Genomic DNA, 26,381 nt, shown 5'->3' with positions numbered 1-26,381 from the left:
GGGAGGAGCGGGCGCCGCGCTCCGCCAACCGTGTACAAAGGCGCGTGCGGGGCAGGGACCCCCCCCTGCCTCGTCCCCCCTGCCCTGTCCCCGCTGTCCCCATCGCTCGCTCGTCTGTGTCTCGGCCCCGCTGGCCCCCGTTCTCGCATTAGTGTCTCTGTGCCAGGGTGCGCCCCGTTGCTCCATGCGTCCTCGTGTTCGCTGCTCACGCCTCCACCCCGCGCCCCGCCGCCCCCGGGGCCCCCCGCAGCACCGAGCCGAGCGCCCCGCGCTGCCCTGCCGGGGCCCCGGCCCGGGTGAGGACCCTGCTCTGCCCCGTGCCCGTGGGCTGCAATAAACCCAGCGCGGAGCTGAGGGCTGCCGAGCCAGTCCCGGGCTGCCCGCGGGCAGCCGACAGGCTGGGAGCACCCGGCTGCCTCCCCCAAACGCTGGACACACGGTTCTCCCGGGCCTGGGAACGGACCTCCCGGGCAGGGTGCCCCAGGCACATCCCCACGCCCCAGCGGGGGGGATACGGGGGCATGCCATCGCCCCCGACCTGTCCCTCGCCCCACCGTGCTCCCGCCCCCCGTGCTTCCTCCGCCACCGTCCCCCAGCCGCTCGCCGTGGCCCTTCCCAGGAGGCGGAGGGCGGCGTGGGGCCCTGCAGACATGCCGTGACCATCCTGCTCGAACTAGTCTTTGACAAACTATTAAAATAAAGGGATTTGTACATTGCTCCGGCCTTTACTGAGCCATTGCTTCCCTGGGGCCCCACACCATCTCCCTCACCCCACAGCAGCTCAGGGCTGAGACCTGGCAGCTCATCACAGTGCTAGAGGCCACAGGGCCCATCCTCACCCTGTGCGGCACGCCAACAGCACCCAAGCCAGGCCCCATGGCTGGCCACAGGGAAGGGGGGAGGCCCGATGCGGCTCCTGGAGCCCCGCTCTTAACCCAGCTGCCCCCTGCACTGCAGAGTGGGCCCCACAGGAGCCCTCGCTGGGGAGGGCAGGGTTGGGGACAAGGTCAAAGGCAGCTGGTTCTGGGGTGCCCCTGTCCCAACAGATCCATGGGTATAGCAAGGGGGCTTTTGCCTCTTCCCCACTGACTGTGGGACCCCCCCACACACACACACACAGAATGACTGGGGACACCTGTGGGGTAAAAGGACTCCTTTTTTTGGGGGGGGGGGGGAATCCGCAGCCTCCTCGGCTCTGAAGATTTGCTGTGAACAGCCTCGGTTCTGACTGATTTGCTATCGTTTAACAGCAAAGAGCTCAGCTGCTACCCAGGCGGCATCAGCAGTGCAGTCACCTGGAAAAGCCTGTGTCAGAAGAAAATATTAGGCTAGGAAATGATAGAGATCTTGCAGGCAAGGTCTCCATCGCCGCCAGGCTGCACCGGCACCTCCTCTCCGGTGCCCCGCTCCCCTGGACCCAGCCTGCCGAGGCCGGATGGAATCCCTATCGTTCACCACAGGGACAGGGGATGGGGGAGGCTCTAATGCACCCTCTCCCCACAGCACGCCAACCCATGGGGGTCCTACACGCTCCCGTTACTTCTCTGGCCTCTGCACGAGCCTTTGCCACCTGCAGTGTCTCCCTCCCTCCCTCCCAGCCCAGCAGTCCCGGAGGAAACTGAGGCACCGCGCGCCGCAGCCGGGGGTGCTCAGGGAGCGCTCGAGGCAGGGCTGGGGTTTTGCTCTGGACGAGCAGCCCCTGGTGACAGGCCCAAAAGGTGCAGCCCTTCCCGGGGAGGGGAAAACACGGAGCCGTGCTCACCACCACGGGGGGAGCTGCCAGGCAGGGCTCAGGCCAGCCTAACTGCTCTGGCAAGGGCAGAGGGGAGCAGGCAGGGCATTGCCCGGGCCTGGCTGCACCCAGGGAACTGCCCGTGGCTGGCAGCAGCCAGTCTCTGCTCAAGTCTGTGCCCCGTCCTGAGGGCACACAACCGCTGAGCCGCAGGGAACCGCACCAGCCGCAGCCCACGCTCAAGCCCTGCAGCGCCCACGAGAGCTACGGGCTATCGAAGCCCGCTGGGAGCGGGTGACATGCTCTCTGGGACAGCACAGCCTGCCCTCTCCCGGGAGAGGGCACGGGGAAGGGCTCTGCCCCACGGCACAGGGCCGGGGGCTGTGGCGCGGGCAAGGTGGGCATCTGCTAGCGGAGGCACAGCCCTGCTCCAGCCCAGCCGCGCAGGACGCTGCCAGGCCTGGCAGAGCCAGGGCCCAGTGGCATGTCGCCGTCCCCGTCCTCGCGTCCCCGCTCCCCAGCGTGGGGGCGCAGCGCCCCCTGGTGGGGCGACAGCACCTGCCAGGCCAGGAGACAGAGCCACCAGGGAAAGGGACAGGCCCTGGGGACAGTGGGGACCGCCCCTCACCACAGACCCCTCAGCCACAGCCCTGCTGAGAGCTCCTCTCTGCAGAGCAAAGCCCAGGAGGTGGGGAAGGGGCAGGAGCTCACAGGAGAGCAGTTCAGCAGCTCCTTCCCCACTGACTGACCACCTCACGCCCACAGACCTGCACCCACACAACAGCCACAGGCACCTTCCTTACAGAAGAGGATTTATCAAAATTAGAAAAACAACCACACACACAAAAAAATGTCACTCTCCCACCCCGCACCCCCTAGACAGCATCCCCCAACTCACAGCCCCGTCACACTGCCCCTTCCACTGCTCCAGTGCGGGGAAGGTACAAGAGATGTCTGGAGGGGAAGGGGCAAGCTGCAACTACCGAGCTGGCTGTGCTCCCAGGGCTGCCCTCGCCAGGTGGCCCCGGGGAAGAGAGAAGGGGATGGGCATGCAACTTGTCCCTGCTAGGAAGTGTGGCCACAGCAGCCTCCACTCAGCTGCCCTAGAGCTGAGCTCCTCCACGGGGGAGGCCTCTCAGCAAGGGCACTCAGCGACAGACCTTCTTTGGCCATTTGCCTTTGCAACGGGCCCTCCGTTCCCCCGAGACGGGGCAGGACACTGCCCTGAGACCAGCAGGGGGGCTCGGCCAGCATCCCCCACCGTCCTCACCAGCACACGGGCTGCTTTTTACAAGCAGGATGCACAGAGCTGAGCCAAGGACCACCGTACTGCCAAGCAGGCAAGGAGGGGACCGATCTCCTTCCCCCATCCTACGTTAACTAAGCATTCTCCCATCCCCGACAGCAGCGAAGCGTTGCCTCTCCTGGTGGTCTACCCCGCTGCCCGTTACGGTTCCGTTAGGAGTCATTGGGCAGCCCGAAGAGCTTGACAGTGCCTGCCTCCCGGCTGCTGTCGTATTTGCCATCTTTGTCATCACAGGCGAAGGCCAGCAGAGGCCTCTTCGGGTGCCAGGCCACTGTGAAGGTGGGGGACTCACACTGCACCTCCCAAAGCTTCTCTCCTGCACAGAAGAGGGACCATCTCAGGCTGGACAGCCTCTGGTTCTGCACTGCACACTGCCCCATAGCACCCACCAGAGCCAAGCACCCACCTCCTCCCTCCCGTGTGGGGCAGGGGAAGAATTAGTGCTGCTTCAGTGCTTTAATCCCCTGAAGACAAGACACAGACACAACACAATCTCTAAAACAGACCAACTAGGCAGAGGCTCCCCCTAATGGCGCTCTGCTGTGCCCAACCAAGCTCTTTGCAAGCAGATGATCCCCCAAGTGCCCTCCCAGTTTCACCAGCACTTCTCCGTCTGATTCCCTCCTTGCTATTTCCCTGATGGGGAACCATTACCTGTCTCCACTTCCGCAATGTCAATGAAGTGATCTTCCGATGCTGACGCCAGCATCTTCCCATCATGGCTAAAGCTCAGCGTTCGCACAGGCCAGTCAAGCCTGCAACAGCAGGGCCAAGCAGAGAGTGAGCCATCTCCCACAGGGTTACCAGAGAGGGGAGGGAAAAAGGTTCAGGGCAGCACTACCTACCTCGAGAAGCACCTCACACACACCAACTCGTCCACATCCCAGAGGCTGACTAGAGCATCAGCACTGCCCGTGGCAAAGTACTTCCCCATGGGATCAAACTTGATGCAGATGCAGTTTGAAGGATGGGCATTGATGGACTGAATGGGTTTCAGCTCCGGGTAGCTGTGGAGATGAAAGGAAAGAACAGGAAGCAGTGAAAGGAGCAGATGGCTTGTCTACAAGCAGATGTGGCATAAGGTGCACTGGGACGGTGAGCAAACCAAACTGGAAACCTTGAGTGCTGGATGAATGAGGCAAAGGATCCATGTAACTCCCAAGAAGCCCAGCCCAGAACTGAGGCAACCTCAGCTCCAGGCAACTTTGTTCCCACCTCAGGACTGGGAAACGCTGGGGTGCAGGACCCCAGCCCCTGCAAGCAGCAAAGAGACTTGCAGACCAACATCTGCCTCAGTTGACAGGGATGCATCAAGGCAGCCAGTCCGCCTACCCTCCCTGCCTGCTGCCACAGGCACCTACCTGAGGATATTGATGCAGCCATTCCCGTTAGTGAGGAAGAACATGTTGTTATCGTTGTTCCAGGAGATCTCATTCACCTCAAACTTGAACTGCTCCTCAGCTTTGGAACGATGTGTCTTGGCATCAATGAAAGTGACAACGTCATCCTTGTTCCCTACTGCAATGGTCTGGCCATCAGGGCTCCAGCAGATGTTTATGTTCTCCCCTAGAGGGAAGAAAGGGCAGCAGGTCCCATATCCACCCAGCAATCCACAGGACCACAATGAGTTAAGTAGACAGGTGGCTTTTTTTTCCTGACCGAAGCCCACAGTCTGCTCCACTAACTCTAAACTGCTCCTAGATCTGAGACAATCTGCAGTTCAGCACACAAATCCCACTTAGTAGCTGGTTAAGAGATACACAGAGTTAATGAAAACCAAACTTAACAGAACCACAGCTTCAAACCAACATGATTGCACTACTCCTCTTTCCAGTTCAGCCAAGATGTGACCACAGAAATGACCAAGCAAGATCAAATCAAAGAGCCTCTTAACCCAGTGATCTTCAAGATCCAGAAGAAGCAGCAACCAACAACAAGCACGTATGAATGAGGGTAAGAACGAGGCAAGTTGCAGCTATATCATCTTGCAATGCTGTTCCCAGACCCATCAATTTGAAATTGGAGCTCTCCTCAGCCAGAGATGGTATCTGTGTTAATCAGCCCATGGATCTGATTAACTGCTTTCTGAATTCACGTAAGCTTTTAGTTCCACCATAGCTCTCCGTAAACATGCCTCTCCTTGCACCCGCAGACTCCAGAGGCAAGTACATAAGCCATTTTAACAACCAGCATCATATATCAGAGGTTTCTCCAGTCCCAGCATCAACACAAGTCACCCTCGTGTTCTCTGCTGCTCCATAAGGCTGCTCGAGCTCGATGAGCACGAGGCAAAGACAGAAGCAGTCAGCCAAGATGCCCCAGATCCCCACCACCCCCAGGGGGAGGCCAGGGAGCTCTGCCACGGCGGCGAGGTCCCGCCGGCGCCCACCTTTGGTGTTGACGGTGGCGATGCACTTGGTGGTGCGGACGTCCCAGATGCGGATGGTCTTGTCGCCGGACGCCGTGACGAAGAGGTCGGGGTTGCTGGGGTGCCAGCAGAGCTGGTCCACGCTGTCGCCGTGGCCGCGGTAGTTGTTCTCCTTCACCTGGCGGCAGAGGGCGGCGGTGGGCCGCGGGGAGCAGGGCAGGGCGGCGCGGCGCCCCGCTCCCGCCCGCCGCCCCGCGGCCCGCTCCCTCCCTCCCGCCGGCCCGCCCCGCCCCGCCCCAGCGCCGCGGCCCGCTCACCAGCCGGTCCTTCTCGAGCACGAAGACGCTGGCGGTCTTGTCGAAGGAGCCGGAGGCGAGGCGGCGGCCGCAGCAGCTCCAGGCCACCGAGTGCACCTTGGCGCCGTGCGCCGGGAACTCGCGGCTCCGCGTGTTGGCGCGGAAGAGCTCCTGCATGGCCAGCACGTAGGGCGACAGCGCCATGGCCCCGCCGCGCCGCGCCGCGCCTCCAGGGAGCCGCCGGCGGCGCCCGCCCCGCCGCCGCCGCCGCCGCGCGTGACGCAGCTTCCGCCCGGTCCGTCCCGGCGGGCGCCACCGCCCCGCCCGGCCCGCGGGGGGCGGAGCCGCCGCCGCCCGCAGCGAAGATGGCCGACAGCGTCGTCCTCATAAGCGACTCGGGCTCTGAGGGCGACCGCTCGCCGCCCCGCCGCCGCCGCCGCCGCCGCAAGGTGTCGCGGCGCCCCCTGCCGCCCCCCGCGGTGAGTCAGCGGCCCCCGGGGAACGGAGCGGCGGCGGGCGGCACCTCCCCCCGCCGGACCGGGCGCGGCTTGCCCCTCACAAACATGGCGGCGCTTCCGCCGCGGCTGGCGGCGCGGGCGGGGACGGGTGCCATGCGGGGACAGAAAACCTCGAGGCGCCGCGGCGGGCGCGTGGCACGTGCCCTTGCCCACGGGGCCCAACGGACACCGGCCCGGGGCCACGCCGTGCCTCCCGGGGGGTCCCAGCATCCCCAGCCACGTCCCCAAAGAGGACCCGGCCCCTAGGAGGGTCCCAGCCCCCCTCAGCCACATCCCCCCGGAAGGGTCCCAGCCCCCTCAGCCATGTCCCCCCGGGATGCCCCAGCCCCCCCGAGCTACAGCCCCCCAGCAGGGTCCCCGTCCCCCCACCACGTCCCCGAGGCCTCCCCGCGGCCTCGCGCCCCGGGCAGCCGCGTGCCGCCCAGGCGGCGGTGCTGCGGGCGCATCGCCGTGCGCGAGGCCATGTCTCCGTTACACCCCCCGCGCAGAGCGTGGCCTGGCCAAGGAGCCCCAGCACCCCCTCGAGCACCCCGACCGACCCGGCCTCCCCTCGTCCCGCCTCAGCCTCCCGCAGCCGCACGCCCCCGGCACCCAGCCCTGCACGAACCAGGCCGTGCTCCGGCGCCCGGGGTCCGGCTCACCCGCACGGCCCTGCCGGCAGGGCGAAGGACGGGTCTGCGTGCCGGCGGCGTGGCAGGAGAGGCCATCTCCCCCGTCTGCTGTCCCTGCTGGTGAGGGAGGCCAGCCCGGCAGCCCCCACGCTGGAAGCCGTTGGCCCCGGTTCTGATGCAGCTTTCAAACGCCCGGCAGTTCCGGGGGTGCCGCGGGGCCGCAGGACGCGGCGGGGCTCCCCAGCGGGCTGCAGCTCAGGCCATCTCCACGCCTGTTCAGCCCCGCTGTTTTTCCTGAAGGAGCAAGACCTGTTGGGTTTTGTCACCTCCCCACAGCAAATGCAGCCCCTCGCTTGGGAAAGGCAGCGGGTCTGAGTCAGGAAAAAGAGATGGATTTAAATGGGTTTTCTTGAAGATGTTCTCAAAACATTTTCCTGTTTTGAGACGCTGTGATTTTTTTCCAAGAGCAAAAAGACCCTGACCCCTCCTGGGCATGTAATGATCCCATGCACCTTCTGAGACGTGCTGTGTCCTGCCTGCCGCTGGTGCGGACACAGATGCGTTCCCCCTGCCTACTCCTGCGGCCCCTTGTAGATGCACATCCTTGGAGCTCGGGGTTAAAGAGGCTGCATCGCCCGACGAGTCCTGGATGGGAAGCCCCCAAAGTCTCTGTGCTGCTCTAGAGCTGGTCTGGTGTCATGGACGTGAAGGTAGCTCTATTCCCTTCCACTCGTGTCCGCGTAGCGGGTGAGGCTGTGCCGCAGGGGGATGCTGGTGGGGCTCGCAGACATCTCCAGCACGTGCTGTATCGTGGCCCCAGGGGAGCTGCGGTGCCGTGCCCTGCTGAGGAGCTCCGGCCCAGCTGGTTTGGCTCCTGCAGAAACGCCTGCTGCCGGGGAGGGACCCGCTGGGGCACTGGATGTCACCGTTGTCCCACGCTTGGGACAGCTCTTCTGTGGGACCAACCGCCGAAGCCTTCCTTGTTCTGTCACACAGCTGCAGCCCCCTCCCGTGGGACTGGGATAGCGAGCGTTATGGGGAGAGCGCGGGGGACGCTGAGGTTCAGATCCACGAAGGGGCAGAGCTCTCCACCCCGGCGCTGCATGGCCCCAGGACGGAGGTGTGGAGGCAAAGCTTCCCGCTAAGGGTGGGCTGGGGGAGCTGGGGTCAGCCAGCCTGTCGCGGGAGCGAGCAGGGGACGGCTAACGCCTGCACCCGCTCCGGCTGCTTCCCGTCCGCCTTGCGGCTGTACGGGGGCAGGAGGGAACAACCCAAACTCCCCCTGCTCTGCAGCCAAATGCAGCAGCAAGGGCCATTCCTGGCACTGGAGAAACCCACTAGAGCTGGCCAGGCCCCAAAGAGCAGACTGCAGGGGACAGTCCCCCTGCTCCCCGGGCTCAGCAGGACCTCTGCGGGCCGAGCACAGCTGGGGTCCCACGCTGCACACCAGGCTTTTGGGGGTTTGTTTTTATTTTGGGGTTTTTTTGAAGCAGAGGACGCAGCCGTAAGGCACCCTCGGGCGACCCTTGTTGCCGGCAGCAGCGGGGAAGAGGGGCCCAGGCCAGGCCTGGGCCCGGCCGTGCTGCTGGGGGAGGCTGACACCAGAGCTTGGGGCTGCCTCGGCCAGGCAGCAGGGTTTTTGCTCCTGGTTTCTCTTCCTGCACTGGTGCAGACCAGTCCCTTCCCCTCCATTTCCTCTCTCATGAGCCAGGGAGGGCCAGGACGGTGCTGACACACCAGAGGCTCCTGGCAGGGGAGGCCCAAGGCACCCAAGTGCCTCCACTGCAGACAGCGCTGACCCCTCTGTCCCCACAGGAGATCATCGACCTGACCTGCGAGGAGGTGAGCGCAGAGCCAGCGCCGTGCGCCAGCCTCACCATCATCGACCTGACGGAGGAGGAGGAGGAGGAGGACCCATGCAGCCCTCCCGACGCCGCAGGCTGTGCTGACCGGGACCCCGGGCAAGCGCCTGCTTCCTGGGCAGCGCGTGCCTCCCTGCCCAGGCTCTGCTTCCCCACCAAGCAAGAAAGGGAGGTGTCGGTGGAGCCCAGGCCTGCAGCATCCTCCAGCGGCGCCCCCGCAGAGCCTCTCGCCGCCCTGGACGCAGCGGAAAGCGCTGGGAGCGGAGGCGGCTTCTCTCCCGCCTCCAGCTGCCAGGGCTCTTCGTGCAGCCCTGGGCAGAACTGCAGCACCACCACTTTTAACAGTGACTTGGGCTCCCTGGCCAGCATGCAGCTGGACTCAGACCAGCTCTCCCTGTCCCCCTCCAGCCTGAACAGCAGCTGCAGCTGGAGAGGCTCTGGTGCGGAGGAAGAGACTCCCACAGTTTGCCAGCAAAGGGACCTCCCCCCAAGGCTGAGCCCTGCTCCAGCCGGCATCATTATGTCCCCGGCGGGAGCCAAAATGCCTACGTTGGAAGCATGTGACGTGCCACCGCGTGTAGCGGTGCAGCAAATGGCCCCAGCCAGAACCAGGGCTGACAGCAAGGCCTGGCTGAACAAACTGCAGTACTTCAGGAGGACCGGAGTCCGTCATCTCTTCCTCCAAGACATAGCGCCTGACAGGGAAAGGCTGCAGGTAAACAAGGTTCAGAGCAGCCGCTGCCAGGCCCAGCTGGAGTCTGCTCAGCGACGGCTCCTGCAGTGGGTGAGAGGTAGAGGAGGAAGCAGGGGCAGCCCTGGCTCTGCTTCTCATTCGGGGGAGGCTTTGTTGAGCAGCTGGGATCTCTGGTTAGTGCGGTTCCCTTAACGGTGGGCCGCACATCACAGCTGGAGGGCAGTTGTGACTTACCTGCGAAGGCATCAATGCAGCCCTGGAGCAGGGCACTGCCCGGCACTGGGCAAACTGTGTGCCATTACAGTGCAGGGCGAGGGCATCGTGGGTGTGGGTGCAGAGCGGATACGAGCTACGCACAGGCCAGAGGGAGCCGGCTTTCACCCATTGCTTTGCCTTGCACACAGCAGAAACCCGAGCTCATCCCCAGCGGGAAGATGAGCATGGTGCACACCACCATCGAGGAGAACTTCCTCGAGGGCACGTTGCATTTCCTGAGCGAGTTCGTCTCCTGCCGGCACTGCCCTCCTAACGACATCGTGTCCTACCTGATCAGACAGATCCTGTTGAACTCCCACCGGGGGGAGATCCTGAAGGACACCTACATGCTGCTGATGAAAATCCAAATGTATGTTTTCCCTCTGCTACAGTGCCCTGGGGCGGGGTAGATGCTCCCTGGGGTTGGCCCAGCTTAGAGGTTATTCTCTGCATTCCTTACCCACAGAACAGGAAGCAATTTCCCTTATAATCCAGGATGATCCTTCTTCTGCCCCTGCCCTCTATTCACAGAGGTTACCAAAACTGACACAGCCCCAGGCTGTCTGGGGGCTGGGGGGAACGGTCAGGACCAGTACTGGCCCAGATAGGAGCCTCTGAAGTCCCGAATGGAGGAAGGATGAGGGTGGGAGAGGCAGGGGATGCTGAGACAATAGGGAGAGCAGCTCCAGCTATTTCATGAGAGCATTTAAATCATTTCCTAGCAAGCCAGCACAGCTCAGGGATTGCCTGTGACACCAGGGAGTCCTCTGGGACAGAGGAGTGTGCTTTGTTCCTGAAGAACAGATCTCATTCTTCGCTGCAGTGACATGGCAGAGATGCCTCCCCTGGGTTGCAGCAGGGTCCATGAGCTGGAGGTGGCAGGGGCGGTTCGCCTACAGCACTCAGGGTTCCCGCAGCAAGGCACAACATTTCCCAAGGCCACAGGCCCAGGAGTGCTGGTGCTCTCCGTGGAGCACACTTCCAGTCAGGCTCTTCTGAAGAATGAACGTGGACAGGGCAGGAGAAAGGGAGAGGGCCAGGCCAGAGAGGAGATGATGCTAGAGAAGGCAGTACAGGCCCCCAGGCAAGCGGGCTGGCAAGGGAGGGCTGGGGCAGGGGGTACCTTGCCTCCAGGCAGACAGTCGGGCAGTTCAGCATAAATGGGCAGCACTGTCCTTGCAGGCTCCATCCAGCCAACGCCGCCACAGTGGGATGGGACTGGACACTGCTGAAATACATCATGGAAGACCAGGTACTTGGCAGTTCCTGACTGCATGTGTCACCATCGAGCAGGGATCAACCAGTACACAGTTTTCAGGGCTAAGCGTTGCCCTGGGCCCTCCCATGCCCTTGTTCTGCTGCAGAATGGGCTGGTCCAACATTTAGTTTTATTGCAGTCGCTGATGGCAGCCAGTACCAGGTGTGTCTCCTGGTTTTATTCATGTTGCTTCATAAACTGCTGCACAGCTGTAGGCAGGTTGTCTAGTCTGAAGACAACATAGGGACTAGAGGGACTTGCAAGGGCAACAGCTCTAGTGCAATGGTAGAGCAGGTCCAGCCAAGCACCTGGGCCAAACATGCTATTCTTCAGTCATGTAAATCAGCCCATTCCCAAGAAAGAAAAATTCCCTGGTTCTCCTCAGCCCTCCTGCTTTGTCAGGCTCACACCATCTGCATCTCTCCTCAGGAGAAGCCTCCTGGCCGACTCCTGTTCCTGGAGTACGTGGTGCAGACCCTGGAGGATGACTTCCAGCAGAACCTGAGGCTGCACCTCCTGCAGAAGTCAATTGCTAAGAAAGTGCTTTCCTGTGACATGTGCTTCAGTAATGTCAAGTAAGGACACCTCCTCCCCTCCTACAGCTTCCAACCAGATGCTGAGAGGCAGAGGCTCAGGGAATCTGTGTCAAGATTCCAGTTCTGAATTTCCGGGAAACAAGCATGGGAGACAGAAAAAAAGTTTAGGGCACAGGTGTAAAGAACAGGAGGAGGTTTATGGCAGCAAACCAGTAGAGATGATGCAAAACATTTCCAGCCACAGCCTAGCAGGCGTTTTCCCAGGAATTAGATCAGATTTGGATTGCTCAGTTCTGGACTGAGGAGTCACTCCTGTTGACAATCATATAAATCTTATGCTGCTCAACAGAGCTATTCCCCAGCCTATGCAAATGGGTGGGGCGCATCCTGCATCCTCAAGGTCTTTCCTTGAGCTCTGAGTGAAGCTAGAGATCACAACGCAGCAAAGCCAGGCCCATCCCCACTAACATTTCTGCTTCTGTCCCAGGGAGGTGGTTGAATGGTTGGTTGCAGCAGTTACAGGAGTCGGGTTCTCCCAGCCCCGAGAGCAGCCACAAGAAACGACATATTCTTCGGCAGAAGCAAGGGCCGAATACAGCTCATCTGCACCATGGCCGGACTGCACTGACCAGGCAGAGGCGGCTCCACCAGCCTTCTTCTCCCAGAAGTAAGCCTCAGAAGTCCTGGCTCCCTCCTGTTAGCTCATGGGGCCCAAGACAGGGAGAAGCCAGGGTCTCCAGTCAGGGAAGCCACGTTGTACCTGTGACCAGGTTACCTGCCTGAAGGTATCTGAAGTTTTCCTCCGGGAGACATAGATTGGTGAGCGAGAGATTTGCTTACCTGGCAGGAAACTGGCTCAGTAAGCTTCGTCATCTTACGCATACTATAAGGTCAGAGCCCTCAGCCCACACAAGGGACAGCACAAGCTGCCCCATGTTGCCCCATCAACACTGCAGGGACCTACTTGGGACCCATCTGAGGATTAGCTTTTCTTCCAAGAGCATTGGATTTAAACATCACTAGGAGACACAATGGGGCTTTCTAGGAAGCTAACCAAATCTAACCTGCTAGCTCCCCCTACGTCCCTCACTGCGAGGCGTGCATCTGAACTAGATGCCACCCCCACTGCTTTCCTTGCAAGTCTAGGGATAGTGTTTCCCAGTACTGACTGTTTGCCTAACCTAGGGTGATGCTCCTGCTCCAACGGATGTTGTCCATCGCAGTGGAAGTGGACAGATCTCCCAACTGCAGCTCCTGTAAAATCGCAGATGTGATATTCCCTTTTATACTGAATATTCCTGTGAGGAGCCAAAGGTAAGACAAACAAGTGCAAGGCAGCATCTGCCATTGTGGGCAAGTCTTATTCCTGGTTTACATCCAAATCTGGATGCACAAAAATACTCCAGGGTATAGAAAGACAGACTCATTTATGACCCAGCCAGTGAGAGCATGGCTGTTGGACAGAAAGATCCCACGGGGATATAACATTGGTAACTGAGGGCACCTCCCCAGCTGGTGCCTTGCTGAGAACTGTTGATTGTCCCACCCATTAAAGTTGAAGGACTTTACAACTGCAAAGAGAGTTTAAAAAGCAGGACTCAGCATCAGCACAGTCACTTACTAGTAAACATGTCACTGATTCCCAGGGACAACCAAGAAGCTCATCAGCACATGACGCAGTTCCTACAGCTTTGCCTTGATATGCTTTTGTTTTTTTCTGTAAGAAATGCAGTACCTGAAGCCAAGGCACCAGACCCTGACTGGCTCTAGTGTAGACATTAGACCACTAGATCCACAGACGTTTCAAACCCATGCTTGCCAACCCCAGCAGGCAGCCCCCCAGCAGACAACCCTTTCAGATCCTTTAGCACAACTATCTGAGCACACACTGGGTCTAATCAAGCAAAACTGAATCTAACCAAGCTGTTGCTCATCCCAGGACAGATCCACTAGTTCCAGTTGGCAGCTGACCCCACTTCACACTTGCTTGGCTGCGCTTCCTGTGAGTCAGCAGGAATGGATAACATCTGCACAGGCTGTTGGGCAGGGTGAAGTAAGGCAGCTAAGCTTGTTTCACAGACCGTACCGACCTCAAGTTGTCACAGGTCAGACCTAACGACATAAACATGTCTGTGGCCAAGCTGTATAACGAAGGTCTTTGTATCACATCTGGTGGTTTTGCTTCTACTGCACTGCTGGGCAGCCCCCTGCAGTCACCCCACATCTGCGCAGGAGCAGCGCCAGCAGGACACCAGGAACCTGCGGGAGCAGTTGTTCCTGGTGAGGCTGTGCTGTCTCCCCCATGGTAAATCCCTTTGTCTTTCAGAGAAGCCTTCTTGAACACCATGGACAGCCAGCTCCTGCGCTGCAAAGTGCTAGAGCTGATGTTCCAGCACAGCTGCGAAGTGCCCACGAACATGCCCTTGTCTCTGGCCAAGATCCTGTATTTCCTGAGCCACTCCTCTGTGCTACTGCAATACCAGGTATCTAGTCCATCCTCTCCCTTATATTTTTTTTCTCAGGAGAAAATCTCTTCTAATAACCAAATACCCTCTCCTCTCATAGGAAGAAGCACCAACATGGGAAAGATGGGATGAGATGCTGCAGTACTTGAGTTTGCTGCTGCTGAGTTATCAAAACGTAGTATTGGGTAAGCAGCCTGTTCTGACCTTAATGCACAGTATCTAATCAAGAGGCTGCAGCAGGACAGCCCAAAATATACTTCCTCCTCTCTTTACATCATGCTTGAATGAACTCACAGCCACCGAGTCTTAGAAAGGTGATGTATCTCAATCCTTGTTGGTAACTATTCCCAGCAGCCAGGGTTAAGAAATGATGTTGCAGGGCTACATCAAGATGAGAGCACAACCTGTTTTGCCAAGTTTAGCACCTAAGAAATAGCCTGCTTCCTAAAGGATCAACCACAGCATTGGGAAGTAGGCAAGGGGGTGCTTTGCACCAGCTGTTGTCCAAGCTGCGCACAGAGTGAGTGGAAAAATAGGCTCGTTTAAGAGGAAAAGCAGAAGGCAAAGGGGTAGTGAAGCCAGGACACACTGAGCACTTACCAGAGTGGGAAGAGAGCACCTCCCACAGTAGCCTTGGAAGGAGCAATATTTCTGACTCCAGGAGAGTGGCACAGTCAAAGGGTAGTTCCTAAAATTCAGTTTTACTGGAAAATTGCTCAAATCTCCTCCCAACCTCGGCTGCTTGAGACCAGGATAAGGTTCTCGTGGAGGAATGCAGAGGAACCCACAAACATGTGGGCAGAGTCCTATTCCTCCCTTGCTCCCTGAAGCCCTCAGAAGATCACTGTAGTTGAAAAGCTCTTTAGATACTCTCCTCTCCAGCTGGACAGTTGTCCAGTCTGCCACTAGCATAGAAGAAAACTACGTTACAGCCCCCTCCCCATTTCTTGGCCTCTCCATGTGCCAGACTGAGCTCCAGGAGGTGACAGTTCCTTCTTCCACCTGGCTAGTCTTGTACAGAAGCATCGAGGCTAACCAGGAAAGGAGCTGCACGCTGCCCCCGACTGCTTTTCACCACAGGGCAGCACTGCCTGAGGCATGCTGCTTTCTGTCCCTGAACAAGTCAAACACTGCTCCTTTGTGTATTGCCTCTTGCCACCAGCGTTTCCTTTTGTAGGGCACTTACGGAGTGCACTCAGTGAGCGGATGGACTTAATCATTAAGAAAGCCAAGCCCAAGCTCCAGGATGATGATGACATCACCCAGCTGGACATTCACCTGAACACAGAGAACTTCCTCAGCCGACTGCAGCGGGTCTTGGGGGAGCCCTTCCCCCTGCAGATCAAGGAGAAAGTGTGCATGTTCCGAGAGCTGCTCCTCATCATCACTGCTACATGATGGAGACAAGTACTGTGGCAGGGGGCACAAAGAGCCTCCTGTTTCCTTTACAAGCTATGCAGTCAAAACCCTCTGTTTTATGCTGCAACCTCAACTGTCATCCATCACATGGTTTTGTTTATACATTTGTATGGAAAATCTCTGATTTGCCCAGTCTCAGAGCTTCCTTTCAAACTTGTCTCATCCTACAGTTTTACAAGGCACTTTGTACACTTTTAAAAAAATAAATTATTTTCATATTTGCTGAGACTCTTCTATCTTGGTGCCAGCCCTGTCCAAAGGAGGTGCTCAGTTCTGACTTTTGCAGCTGTACCCAAGTATGGCACTAGACTAAAGCAGCCATAAACTTTGAGAACAGTTTGTACGGCAAGCAAAATGCTAGGACCTGTCCAGTATTTAGGAACAGGGTTAATACTCTTTTCAGAGAAATCCATGTGTGCAGGGCAGTGAGGGTGTTCACAGTGCAGAGATCCCCAACTCATGCCGGTCAATCCTCAGGCAGGGGGTGAACTTTCCCATTCCAAATCAAATACATCTATGTGGCTTTGCCCAAGTTAGTTAGCCAGGTCAAGATGAAGGTCAGGGTAGTGGGATCAGCTGAAAAGGCTGCACTTCTTGCAGAGTTCACTCAAGCATCTGCAGTGCAGACAAGCATGCATGTTGTCATGAAGACTACCATTACTCAGGTCTTGTGCTGAAAGAACAGGCACCACATTCATCCAGCAGGCAGAATGAACCACAAATCTCTAAATTCAAATCCACTGTCACCCAACTCAGACGCCAAGACTTACAGCTGAGGTCAGACAGCAGTTAAGCATTTCCATGGAAGGGCGCTTGGGACAGTTCAGCAGTAACAGATTGATCCCCCTGCAAGCAAAGGAAAGACTCAATTTCTACCTGCCCTCCACTCCTTCATCTGCCCCTGGCCTAGGTGACCCGTGGTCCAGCCCAGCCATTTTGCAGCACATACTCTACAGATGCTGGGATTAATAGCCTTATGAGGAGACCAGAGTCCAGGGAGATCCAGCAGTGCAGCCATGGCCAGGAATGCTGTAGTCCTTATTTCAGTGTTTTACACATTGAAAACCTGGCACCTGGTATGCAGCCAGGCCACGTGTGGAAGCCTGGCTTCAGAGAGCCCTGAACAGTTTGGAAGAGTCTGTTAAGAGCCAGACATGACCTGGGGCTAGAGGGTTTGCTCCTTGCTCTTTAGGAAGCCTGTACACGATCTCCCCTCTAACACAGGAATAAGCCATAGGGGGAAGAAGGGAGGAAGTCTGTTTGTGGAGTAATAGGCCAGAAGTGTTACTGACAGTGCACACTCCCAAGTGCTCCTTGCTACAGAAAGCTGCTCTTCCTCCATGGTGTGCTCATTTAACTGAAAAATAGATTTAAACCTTTAATCATTTACCTAATTCTGGTTTCCACCCACCAGGAAGGGTGCTTGAGCAAAATACAGAAAGCTGCATATTAGCATATCACACCAAGAGGTCACCCTCTAACCCAAGCCCTTCCAAAGGGCTACAGGAATAGCTTGTGTAACCGAGACCTGCAACAGCACAGACAGCACCAGTGTACCTGTGTGCTTCAGGCTCTATTTCACCATTTTTAGCTCTGCTAATGCTTTTGGAACATGAGGAACTTCAGGTTGGTCAACCTCACTCCAGGAGGGCTCTGTGCACAGGCCCCTGTTTATCAGCTCTACAAGGGGTGTCGTGGCAGATACGAATGCCACAACATCATCAAGGAAAGCAAAGCAGAGAGGTAGCTACACCACGCGGTGCGGGGCATCTCTAGGTGAATACTAGCCTGCTTCCCACATCTGCATCCACCTCCACAATACAGGTACACACACAGCACACAAGCTGCAAGAGAAGCAATCTCAGAAACAGGGAAAAAAAAAAAAACAGTATTTGAACAGCTTGAGAAAGTACAAAGTTTCAGATTTAGTTTCATCAACACAAGGCCTGAGAGAAGACAGGACCAAGTCTGGCTTTAAACCTATTCTCCCTGTCAAAAGGGAATTTCATGCAGCAAATTTTACCTCAGCAAGAGTGCTACCACTGCGCTGTTATGCGGAACCTTAACCCCACACTCACTAGCCAGCAGCAAGAGGTCTGGTGAAAATTCAACAGCCCCGCAGTTCCTGCACAGGTGCGTTACCAGTGCTGACAAACACCAAGGATCTCCATTCACAAGAATTTTATTTTCTTGTAACAAACAAAATTGGACACAGACATGAATACAGACCACAAATAAATTAATGTCAAACCAGAGATTCTCCAATTGCAAAGGTGTGAATGATTAGTGACAGTGACAACTGCTTGGTTGGGTGGGAGGCCTTCAACACAATACACTGTTGGTACTGCTGTTGAAGCTTGAGATGAAGCAGAGCCACAAAACATACTTCTTCAGAGGGGAATACCAGCGAGCCAAGTACCTTGGCCACTCGCCCCAGGCAGGAATGCTTGTTTTGAGCAGGCAGCAACCCCAGAGCTCAGTGGTTACCAGTAGGGTTAAGCTACCTCTGTATAATGTGCTTGTAACATAAAAGCTTCTAATGCCAGATGCAAGACTACCCCCTCACTGCTACAGAAAGCCTGCAGTTGGCTGAGGGAGCAGTGTAATACACGGGATCAAGAAACAGAGGAGACCTGCTTGCCACAGACAGGCAGAGATTATACCCATCCCTCCCTACACTGTTTAAGGGATTAGATGGTACATAAGCATTTCTTTCCCAGTTTTCAGGAAAGGAATAGTAGGTGGTAGCTGTTCCAGCAATTGTTTGCAAGATTAGGCCCCCCCCAAAATAATAATATATAGCTTTATCAATATAGCATGGAGGAGTGTTTAGCCTTAATCTGCCCCTCACTCCTGCCCCAGGCTGGCAAACTGCATCTAAGACTGATGAAACAAAAGACCCTATTTGAGAAGTGCCACTGGTGTGTCTAATACACTTCTATACATGATTCCTACAAGATGCTAAGAAACAATCAAAAAGCATCCATAGTGTCAAAACTACTGTTAAGTCTGTTCTATACAGGGAGGCAGGACAGTTGTTTTGCAGGAATCCAGAAAGGAAAGAGGAGGGTTGCTTGGTTCAAGCCACACCAACTCTGGTCATTTCCACCATTTTTTGGAGGAACTTTAAGAGTTAGAAGAGAAGCAGTTGTTCTTCTGCTTTACTGCCAAACCCACTAGGTTCTGCTCCTTGACTTTCTAATAATAATGGTCACTACTCTGCTTTTCCTGTTAAAAAAAAATCCAAGAACAAATAAATAAGCACAAGGTGTTGAACTATCATAAGGTGACACTGGAAAATAAGGGAACTCCATGTTTAAAGTTGACCTACCACATTCCCAGAGTAAGTTCTTTCAGAGAGTTAATGGTCCATTTTATTCCTGGCTTGTTTGCCTTGTTTTCTGCTGGTGTTAGGCATGTGCCAGTCAGAACGATGGTCCTCTTGAGAATACTTCAACACTGAGCAGGACAAGATAACTAGACTACAGGTAGACAAGCCAGTCTACTTGCACACCACAAGGCTGTCCTCTTCCACAAAATGTGGTTCAAGGTTTTACTGTAGTGTACCGTACTGGGAAGCATGTCTCCCAGTGCAGCCTAGCAGACAGAATTGGTGCAAATACAGCAGACAAGATGGTTTACATTGGTTTAGTACTAGCACAGAAGTTTTTCAAAGACTGATTCAGGGTTGGCTGTAGAGGAACAGTGACAGCTGTTTCCTTTACCGAGATGAAGAGCTGGGAGAGAGACTTTCCTATTTTACTGCAGCACAATGAGAGAGGGAAGCATAGCCTAAGACACCCTTTAATCCACTAAAGACACCAGAAGCTCCTTCTTAGAACCCCGTTGGAGTGAGCACATTCAGATCCCGAGGTTTGATATTATGTGAACGTGGAGATTGTTTCCTCCCTTCTGTGACTGGAATGTCCATTTTGGGTGGCTTGAAGGTCACTGGATCCTCTGGCATCCTAGTAGCCTGGGCACGCATCAGCTCCATGGGGGATGGCTTCTGGGCACCCTTATAGGATTGGATGGTAAATCCTCCTGATGGAGGGGGAAAAAAAAGAAAAAAAAAAATTACAGCAAGTAAGAGCTAGGGAAACTAGCCAAGCTCCTTTCCACTGCTGCCAATGCTGGGCACAGTACCATTGACACTCAGCACTGCAGAAAAGCTTATGCAAGTGCCAGCAACCTTATGTCATTTAAAGCCTATTCCACATCAGGGGCTGACACTTCCAGTTTGGATTCCACCAGACAGAGAAAGCAGCTGAGCAACAAGCTGTCACCTTCACACCCTGGTCTTCACTCCAGCTCAATGCAAGTGATTGACACTTTCAAGCCCTTGACTGATTTTTTTTTTTTTTTTTTTTTTTTAAACAAACAGCTTTACATTTAGGTACTGAAATGATATGAATGGTACATGTTCACAAGGTGGTCCCAGAAAATAACAAGGGAAGCAGAAAGTAAGGCTCCAGAAGTAGCCACCGAGTTTGCCGCCTGACAGTTCTCCCCTAACTCTTGCAGTTTAAGACATCTTGGAGGACATACCTGGATCATTGGTGGATTTCTGGATAGCTTTGGGTCCAAAAAAGCTCCATTTTTCAGATGGCAACCTGTCCCCACCAGCTTCCATGGCAACAAAGTCTGGGCCAGTGATAGAAGCGGAGGCTCCCTGACTAAACCAGCCCCTAGGGAAAAATCATTAAGATGCATGGAACATGAAAAGAGTAAATACTTCAGGTGGTCCCACTGTGCCAGAAACTTTCCCTGTAGTTATCATAGGCAATTTAAAAGATCTTTTAATAAGCTTGTTACCACCCAGGATGAAGCTATACTCAAGTTCCAGAAGCTTTCAACATGATCAATTCTATCCGAGTACGGATCGACAGCAAGCTCTGAATTTCACCCCTTAATCCCCCATGGGCAAGAGGATTATCCGAGTAACTCCCACCTCATCCTGCATGAAACCAAACAAGGCAGTAGTCTGCCAGGAGCAAGAGTACCTGTTTTTATGCTTGGGAGAGGAGTGGGGAGTGCTGTTTGGAGTGGACTGAGCAGAGGAAGTCTGTTTATCTTCTTTTGTCATCTCTCCACTCTGCATTTTTAACTTCTGTTAGGAGGGGCAAGAGAAACACAGAGGCAACAGAACTTTAATACAAGATGTAAGGAACAAATAGCCAGTAGGCTGTTTTGTCAAAACTGGACAATTATTTATGTCACAGGCGATAAAGGATTTAAGTCTTATTTCACCTAAAGCTTAAACCCAGTGTTACAACACTTGCCATACAGCCCTTGAGCTCCTTTCCAGGTCAGATATAAACATTCTGGAAGTCCGCTATGCTCTCAAAACATATCCTACAAGCTAGAAGCAGCAAACTAACACTGTTCACTCTGCAGTTCAGAGCTGCTGCCCACCAGCAGTGCACTGCTTCGATATCTGCAATGCTTCAATATCACCCTGTTCCCAGCAACTCAGCTAGCTGGTGACAAGTCTATACGCCACAACAACTGTTTGTCTGCAGCACTTCTCAGAGCTACAGAGCTTTCAACTTCAGTTCATTACCACAAATTCTAATGAAGATGAGACCAGACCTTGTATAACAAGTGTAAAACCTACTGGACCCTGAGAAGTAATTCACTGATGACAAGACGAAAACATTGCTCTGGGACACTTTCAGATGAACTGCATTTCAAGGGTATGCCTTGTCAAAAAAATCAGGAACTGGGTGTACGTAAAACAGGCTATTACAGGTCATTCAGACAGTACAAGCTGAACTTTGAAGAAGTCACTTGAAGGGCAGTTACAATTCAAACAATGACTACATAGGCACTTTCTCAGACTGTTTCCTGTGGCTATCCAAGCCACACTAATGCAATTCACTAACAACATCGTTATTGTAACTTTGACCTTGCAGGAGTACACTCAGAGGATTCACGATTAATAAACTAACAGCAAAATTACTGTGGGCAACCGTGAGTTCATCAGAAATATGTTGATTTAAGACTTTATCTGCAGTTAGAAACAAGCCCAATTTCATTTTCCAACTTCCACATTGGAAATGCATGTTTTACAAGTGCTATCATTCTAGTTTGCTTCTAGCAGTAAGGTAGCCAGACTAGCACTACTGCTCAAGTGCACCAGGAATATCTGGTTTCTTTACAAGAGTCAAATGAGAGTGGGCACCACTCAGGCAACCATGAAGAGAGTTCTAAGTTCAGTCCACCCATCACTTATCTACCACTGCAAACATCTGATAAAGAACAACCTTCTGTACTTTGCTTCTTAAAAACCTGTAGGAAAGTAGCATGGAAAGAGATGAGGGAAGTTCAAGATTATCAAAATAAGCTTCAGCTGGAAAAAGTCAACAGGACCTTTAAAGTTCTAAAAGTTACCTGCTTCAGGGATGAGACTGGCAAGCCTTTCCACAGTTCAAACACATTGATTTTAAAATAAGTGTCAAAGGTCTTCTCCCCTCCCCACCCCCATATTAGCATTGTTCAGCACAGTGAAGGCTGGAGAGTGCCTCATCCACTTCGCAAATACCTCCTTCCTTTCAAAGTAGTTATGTTATCACATGAAAGAAAAGAGAAACCGCACTGAACAACTTCAAATTACGTTTCTTTGAAAGAAATGTTTTGAGCTAGCAAGGCTCTTCCAATCTTAACAGAAAAATCGCAATGGAAACAAATACCCCTAGAGAGAGACTTGGTACCAAGATTTGCCACCAAACTCCAGAAAAATAGTATGTTCTGTAAGTTAACCCTTTAGAGATAGTGCTGGGACAAACAGCTGCAATAGTCAATTGCTGGGCACCATTCAACAGCACAGCAAGAAACTAGATTTTGTATGGAGATGTCCCCACTTGGAAAGAAGATTGTAACAGTCTGAAGAGACTGCGGGACATGGCAGTTTTCAGAGAAAGTCATTTGTTTCAAAACTGTAAAGGCTAACACTAACTTCAAAATAAAAATGGGCAATCCTTTTACAAAAAAAGCTAAAAGCAATCAGAGTAAGCAAGTTAAGGATAGTCCTGGCAACAAGTTCCAAAAGTTACATCACCAGAGAGGCATTAAGCCAGTATACAGGCTGTAAAACAAAACAAAAGCAAAATACAAGTGGTATGCCTTACATGGACTGCCTCAGCCACTCGATGATACTCTGTCTCCTCTGTAGTGAGGCCTTTGTGGGGCGTGTAGCCAGCATCTCTCAGCCCTGCCTGCTGCTCAAAGCGCTGAATGCTCTCCTGAGTCTGCTCTAGAATGGACAAGAGCACATATTCGCACAGAACCACCACCACATGCAGTTCCAGCAAACACAAAGGCAGCCCAAGCAACCAAACGTAAGACCCAGCCAGTTTTCAGCATTCATACCTACACATCGTGATGACTCGACAGAGGCAGCAAGATGAAACTACAGAGTTATTTTGACTTGAAAAGTATCCTGAGTCATAGGGCTGAGTCAGATGAGCAATGATTGCTCCCAAATCACAGGATGTATCACAAATACAACACCTGTAATTAAACCCGTCTGATCCAGGAAGCTGCATCACTCCTGACTAAAGCTTTCTTAAATCTCAGAGATCCCAATAGACTGGATATTTTAAGTGACCTTCTATCAGCATAGGATGTTCACTCCCTAGTGGAACCAAGAACAAAGTTAACAGGACTTGGGCAGAAAAAAAGTTACTGAAAAAGCTTAATGTCTCCTTTTGTAATAGATAAGGAGAGCACTTCCCAAGCTGAAGCTATACATAATGCACCAGCTCTGCAAGCATCACAAACGTAGGGGGCTTACACACATTACCTTTGCCTGTTTATTTCAAAACTGCCTGAAGTTTTTCCTGGAATATGTAGGCTGGGACTCCTGACTTCCTACTGCACAAGAACCTTCTAGGTCATCACGTTTTTAACTAGATTATAATACTACATTAGACTGGAACAGAAGCAGCTTTCCAGCAGAAGGTCTGTGTTTCTAGATATTACTTTCAGGTATGTTGGTTATCTTTGAGACAAGGCAAACAAGTGCAAGCTCAAAGATGTTCCAAAATGCTGTTCTAAAACTTCATAGCCTTTGGAAGCTCTGCTTGGAGAAAAAGAAAAATGAAGCTTCAGATCCCAGCTGTTAAAAGAAGAGGCAGTAAGTATAGAATAACACATGAATAACTTCTCTTGCTGCAAATGGGCAGGTGCTCTCTGCCCACATAACTGACCCAATTTAATTTTAAAGCCTCATTATTTATATGAGCTGCTTTAAAAGCAAGTGTTACTGTTACTAAGACAGCTGCTGCTATTAACATAAATGCCAGCAAGTGCTCCATTAGCTAAACATGCCAGCTCTCCACATCACTTTGGTTTAATTTAGAGCCTTGCTTATCAGTCAGTAACAGCAAGCTAACAAGCAAACATATGGTAGCAGCAGCACCAGCCCCTGTATTTCAGCGAAAAGGTGGTCTGGACTGCAATGCCCTATCAGCAGATAACAGTCACCGCACTCCTCCCTCACCATCCAACTCCAACACCTGAAAATGCAGAGGCAGTAAGTGAGGCTTTTTACCTAGTTCCTCACTTCCTTCAAGTAGTACCCTCCAAAAACGTATACAGTTCAAGAGCAGAGCTAGTCCAAAATCAAACTGCCCAGGAACTCTGGCAGTCCCCCAGACGCATTACCAAGCTGGAGTACGCTCCTATGCCCATGTCCTGTTGGGCATCGCATGATACGAGAACAAGAGTGCTTACTTGTGAAGAGAGAGTTCATGATGATATGAGTGGCCTTGGCCTTCACCACGGGTACCTTGTTCACACTTTCAGTGGAAGATGAAGGCGTTATGACTGGTGCGTTCATGTGAGCGTCCCCCTCCTCAATCTGTGCAGAGGAAGCAGGGTACAATTTAAGATGAGAAGGTACCTCAAAGGCCACCTCTTTACTGAAAGAGATACAAGACCAAGCTGCACTAGCAACTAGCCTTTCTCAAAAGGAAAAATTCTTGTGCTGTTCCAGCTGTGGCCCAGGAACATTTAGAGGTGGAACCTGCTAAGTCTTTGCAATGAACCAGCAACTTTCTTCTAACATTTGAAATTATGCTGGGCTCAGAGCCAACAGGTTATTGGTCTAAGTCTGAAAAGGTCAACAGGAAAGGAGCTAGAACATGTCTGTTTCCGTTCTCATAACAAAAACTGGACTTCAAGGTCAAGCAGGCAAGAATACTCTTTCACAGACAGCTCAAAACCACAAAATGTCTACCACATGACAGAGCCACATAGCTTAGAGGCCGGTGCTTAGAGTTTACTTTCTTTCGTTTCTTATATTTTCAGCTTGTTACTGAAAGTGTACCTAGTGCACTTGGCTCTGCCATTGATCACGAGACCCTCGTAACAAAGAACAACGCAGTGACTGCTTTGAGATCTCTAAAGCGAAACACAAACTTCCTCCTCATAACACAGGAATTACTGTTCCCAGACTGGAGTGCTTGCTTTGTGTGCCAAAGCCCCATTTCAGGTGTTCTTTCACACGAGAAATATCGTGACAACAGAATGAGCTGAAAAGCAGAGTTTAAGCTCAAAGGGATGCACAGGTGTTTAACTTCTACTCAGGATCCCGCTTCCCTTCAAACTTAGAAAACAGCCTCTAACCTAAAAAAAAAAAAAAGAAAAAAAAAAAAAAAAAGGCCGGTCTTGCACTCAGAGCATCCCCACGGTTGCTTGAACTGGTTTAATCGCCTCTGCTTGTAACCGGCAGCTTCTTAAGCCGCGAACGCCCGTGGGAGCGGAGACGCCCGGACACGCGCCCCTCCGCCCTGCTCTGCCCGCGGGGCCAGGCGGGGGGCAGAGCCGCTCGGGGCGTGCGGGGCCCCGCCGGGCGTCGCGCACCTTCGCGAGCTCCTGGTACTTGCGCTCCGGGATCACCGGCTGCTTCCAGAGGACGTTGGCGCCCAGGTCGGCGGGCGGCGGCGTCATGGGCGCCGTGTCCTCCAGGGCGTCGTCGTAGCTGAAGGCCCGCCGCGGCACGCCGAGCGGCAGCGACATCTTGCCCGGGAGGGCGCCGCCGCCCTGCTCCAGCGCTGCGAACAGAGGGGGCAGCGCTCAGCGCCGGGCCGCGGCCCGCCCGCCGCCGCCGCCGCGGGGACCGGGGGTCGGGGGAGGCCTTACCGGGGGCGTCCGGCTGCCGCGCGCTCATGGCGGCGCGCCGCCGCGGCTCGGGCCGCCGCCGCCGCCGCGGAGGGGGCGCGGGGCGGGGGTCGGGCGCCGCCGCGGCTAGCAGGCGGGGCGCCGCTGGGCCGGCAGCGCGCGGCGGCGGGCGGCGGGCGGGGCCGGGCGCGGCGGCGGCGGCGGCGCCATGGCGGAGAGCGCGGGGCCGCGGAGCGCCGCTGCCGCCGGCCGCCGGGGAAGCGCCGCGGGCACCGCCCCGGGGGCGGGGCCTGACGGCGGCCGAGATCCCGCGAGACTTGGCGCGCGGGGCATGCTGGGGGCTGTAGTCCGAGCGGGGGCTGGGGGGCCAGGGCCGGCTGGGGAGGGCGCGGGGCAGGTTTGGGGGACAGGGGCGTCTGTGGGGCCAGGGCCGGCTGGGGAGGGCGCGGGGCAGTTTTGGGGGACAGGGGCGTCTGTGGGGCCAGGGCCGGCTGGGGAGGGCGCGGGGCAGGTTTGGGGGACAGGGGCGTCTGTGGGGCCAGGGCAGGTTGGGGAGGTCGCGGGGCGGGTTTGGGGGACAGGGACATCTGTGGGGCCAGGGCAGGTTGGGGAGGTCGCGGGGCAGGTTGGGGGGGCAGGAGGTTTTGGGGGGACAGGGACATTTGGTGGGGCTTGGGGAAGGTTTGGGGAGATGGATGTTGGGGGGGAGAGGGCAGGTTGGGGTGACGGAGTTTTGGGGGGTACAGGGAAGGTTTGGGGAGACGGGCATTTTGCGGGGACAGAGCAGGCTGGGGAAGGCGCGGGGCAGGTTTGGGGGCACAGTAACTTCAGGGGAACAAGGCAGGTTCGGGGATGGGGCAGGCTGGGGAGGGTCAGAGCAGGTCAGAGGGGAAAGGGAGGTTTGGGGAGCTTGGGGGAGGTTTGGGGGTACAGGGC

The 26,381-nt window shown here is 54.8% G+C and overlaps 4 protein-coding genes across 10 annotated transcripts in view; 2 read left to right on the top strand and 2 right to left on the bottom strand.

Annotated features, from left to right (window-relative positions):
* The window catches only part of CPLX2 (complexin 2), a 17,304-nt gene extending 16,588 nt beyond the window's left edge, over positions 1-716 (top strand). For both annotated transcript variants that reach the window (XM_067304699.1, XM_067304700.1), the window contains one exon: positions 1-716. This exon is cut by the window's left edge and continues 827 nt beyond it. The gene's annotated coding sequence lies outside the window, so the exon portion shown is untranslated.
* A 2,210-nt stretch (positions 717-2,926) lies between these two features.
* THOC3 (THO complex subunit 3) lies at positions 2,927-5,966 on the bottom strand. The gene is made up of 6 exons (XM_067304927.1): positions 5,724-5,966; positions 5,428-5,584; positions 4,400-4,604; positions 3,884-4,045; positions 3,693-3,793; positions 2,927-3,354 (listed from the first exon to the last, which is right to left on the bottom strand). Exons 1-6 carry the CDS (start codon positions 5,904-5,906, stop codon positions 3,191-3,193), a joined length of 972 nt encoding a protein of 323 aa, XP_067161028.1. The 5' UTR covers positions 5,907-5,966; the 3' UTR covers positions 2,927-3,190.
* A 92-nt stretch (positions 5,967-6,058) lies between these two features.
* SIMC1 (SUMO interacting motifs containing 1) lies at positions 6,059-15,541 on the top strand. 6 transcript variants are annotated; one of them, XM_067304727.1, is made up of 11 exons: positions 6,126-6,181; positions 7,828-7,951; positions 8,647-9,408; positions 9,792-10,012; positions 10,825-10,894; positions 11,330-11,475; positions 11,924-12,103; positions 12,622-12,750; positions 13,763-13,919; positions 14,002-14,086; positions 15,079-15,541. In XM_067304727.1, the coding sequence occupies exons 3-11, from the start codon at positions 9,061-9,063 to the stop codon at positions 15,297-15,299; spliced, it is 1,557 nt and encodes a 518-aa protein (XP_067160828.1). In that variant the 5' UTR covers positions 6,126-6,181; positions 7,828-7,951; positions 8,647-9,060; the 3' UTR covers positions 15,300-15,541. The 6 variants fall into 6 exon arrangements, with proteins under 6 accessions (XP_067160825.1, XP_067160828.1, XP_067160827.1 ...); XM_067304726.1 differs by lacking the exon at positions 7,828-7,951 and adding an exon at positions 7,297-7,541 and having other exon boundaries at positions 6,142-6,181; XM_067304724.1 differs by lacking the exon at positions 7,828-7,951 and having other exon boundaries at positions 6,059-6,181.
* A 1,945-nt stretch (positions 15,542-17,486) lies between these two features.
* Positions 17,487-25,518, bottom strand: KIAA1191 (KIAA1191 ortholog). The gene is made up of 7 exons (XM_067305160.1): positions 25,467-25,518; positions 25,188-25,378; positions 24,057-24,183; positions 22,451-22,575; positions 20,324-20,430; positions 19,869-20,008; positions 17,487-19,364 (listed from the first exon to the last, which is right to left on the bottom strand). The coding sequence occupies exons 1-7, from the start codon at positions 25,492-25,494 to the stop codon at positions 19,156-19,158; spliced, it is 927 nt and encodes a 308-aa protein (XP_067161261.1). The 5' UTR covers positions 25,495-25,518; the 3' UTR covers positions 17,487-19,155.
* Positions 25,519-26,381: the final 863 nt, after the last annotated feature.

The sequence above is a fragment of the Apteryx mantelli genome, chromosome 14 (genome assembly GCF_036417845.1).
Source record: "Apteryx mantelli isolate bAptMan1 chromosome 14, bAptMan1.hap1, whole genome shotgun sequence".
NCBI classification, from domain to species: domain Eukaryota; kingdom Metazoa; phylum Chordata; class Aves; order Apterygiformes; family Apterygidae; genus Apteryx; species Apteryx mantelli.
Note: the sequence above shows the minus strand (reverse complement) of the source record. Positions and strands in the feature narration are given on the sequence as shown.

Coding starts and splice junctions, on each gene's coding strand:
- SIMC1 (XM_067304722.1), top strand. CDS start 7,751: ATGTCACCGTTGTCCCACGCTTGGGACAGCTCTTCTGTGGGACCAACC. Junction 7,952..8,646: donor TGCATGGCCCCAGGACGGAG/GTGTGGAGGCAA, acceptor CTGTCCCCACAG/GAGATCATCGACCTGACCTG. Junction 14,087..15,078: donor TTATCAAAACGTAGTATTGG/GTAAGCAGCCTG, acceptor TTCCTTTTGTAG/GGCACTTACGGAGTGCACTC.
- KIAA1191 (XM_067305160.1), bottom strand. CDS start 25,494: ATGAGCGCGCGGCAGCCGGACGCCCCCG. Junction 24,184..25,187: donor AGTACCAGGAGCTCGCGAAG/GTGCGCGACGCC, acceptor TCCTCTGCACAG/ATTGAGGAGGGGGACGCTCA. Junction 19,365..19,868: donor GAAATCCACCAATGATCCAG/GTATGTCCTCCA, acceptor CCCCTCCATCAG/GAGGATTTACCATCCAATCC.
- THOC3 (XM_067304927.1), bottom strand. CDS start 5,906: ATGGCGCTGTCGCCCTACGTGCTGGCCATGCAGGAGCTCTTCCGCGCC. Junction 5,585..5,723: donor TGCTCGAGAAGGACCGGCTG/GTGAGCGGGCCG, acceptor CTCTGCCGCCAG/GTGAAGGAGAACAACTACCG. Junction 4,605..5,427: donor CGCCACCGTCAACACCAAAG/GTGGGCGCCGGC, acceptor TCTTCCCTCTAG/GGGAGAACATAAACATCTGC.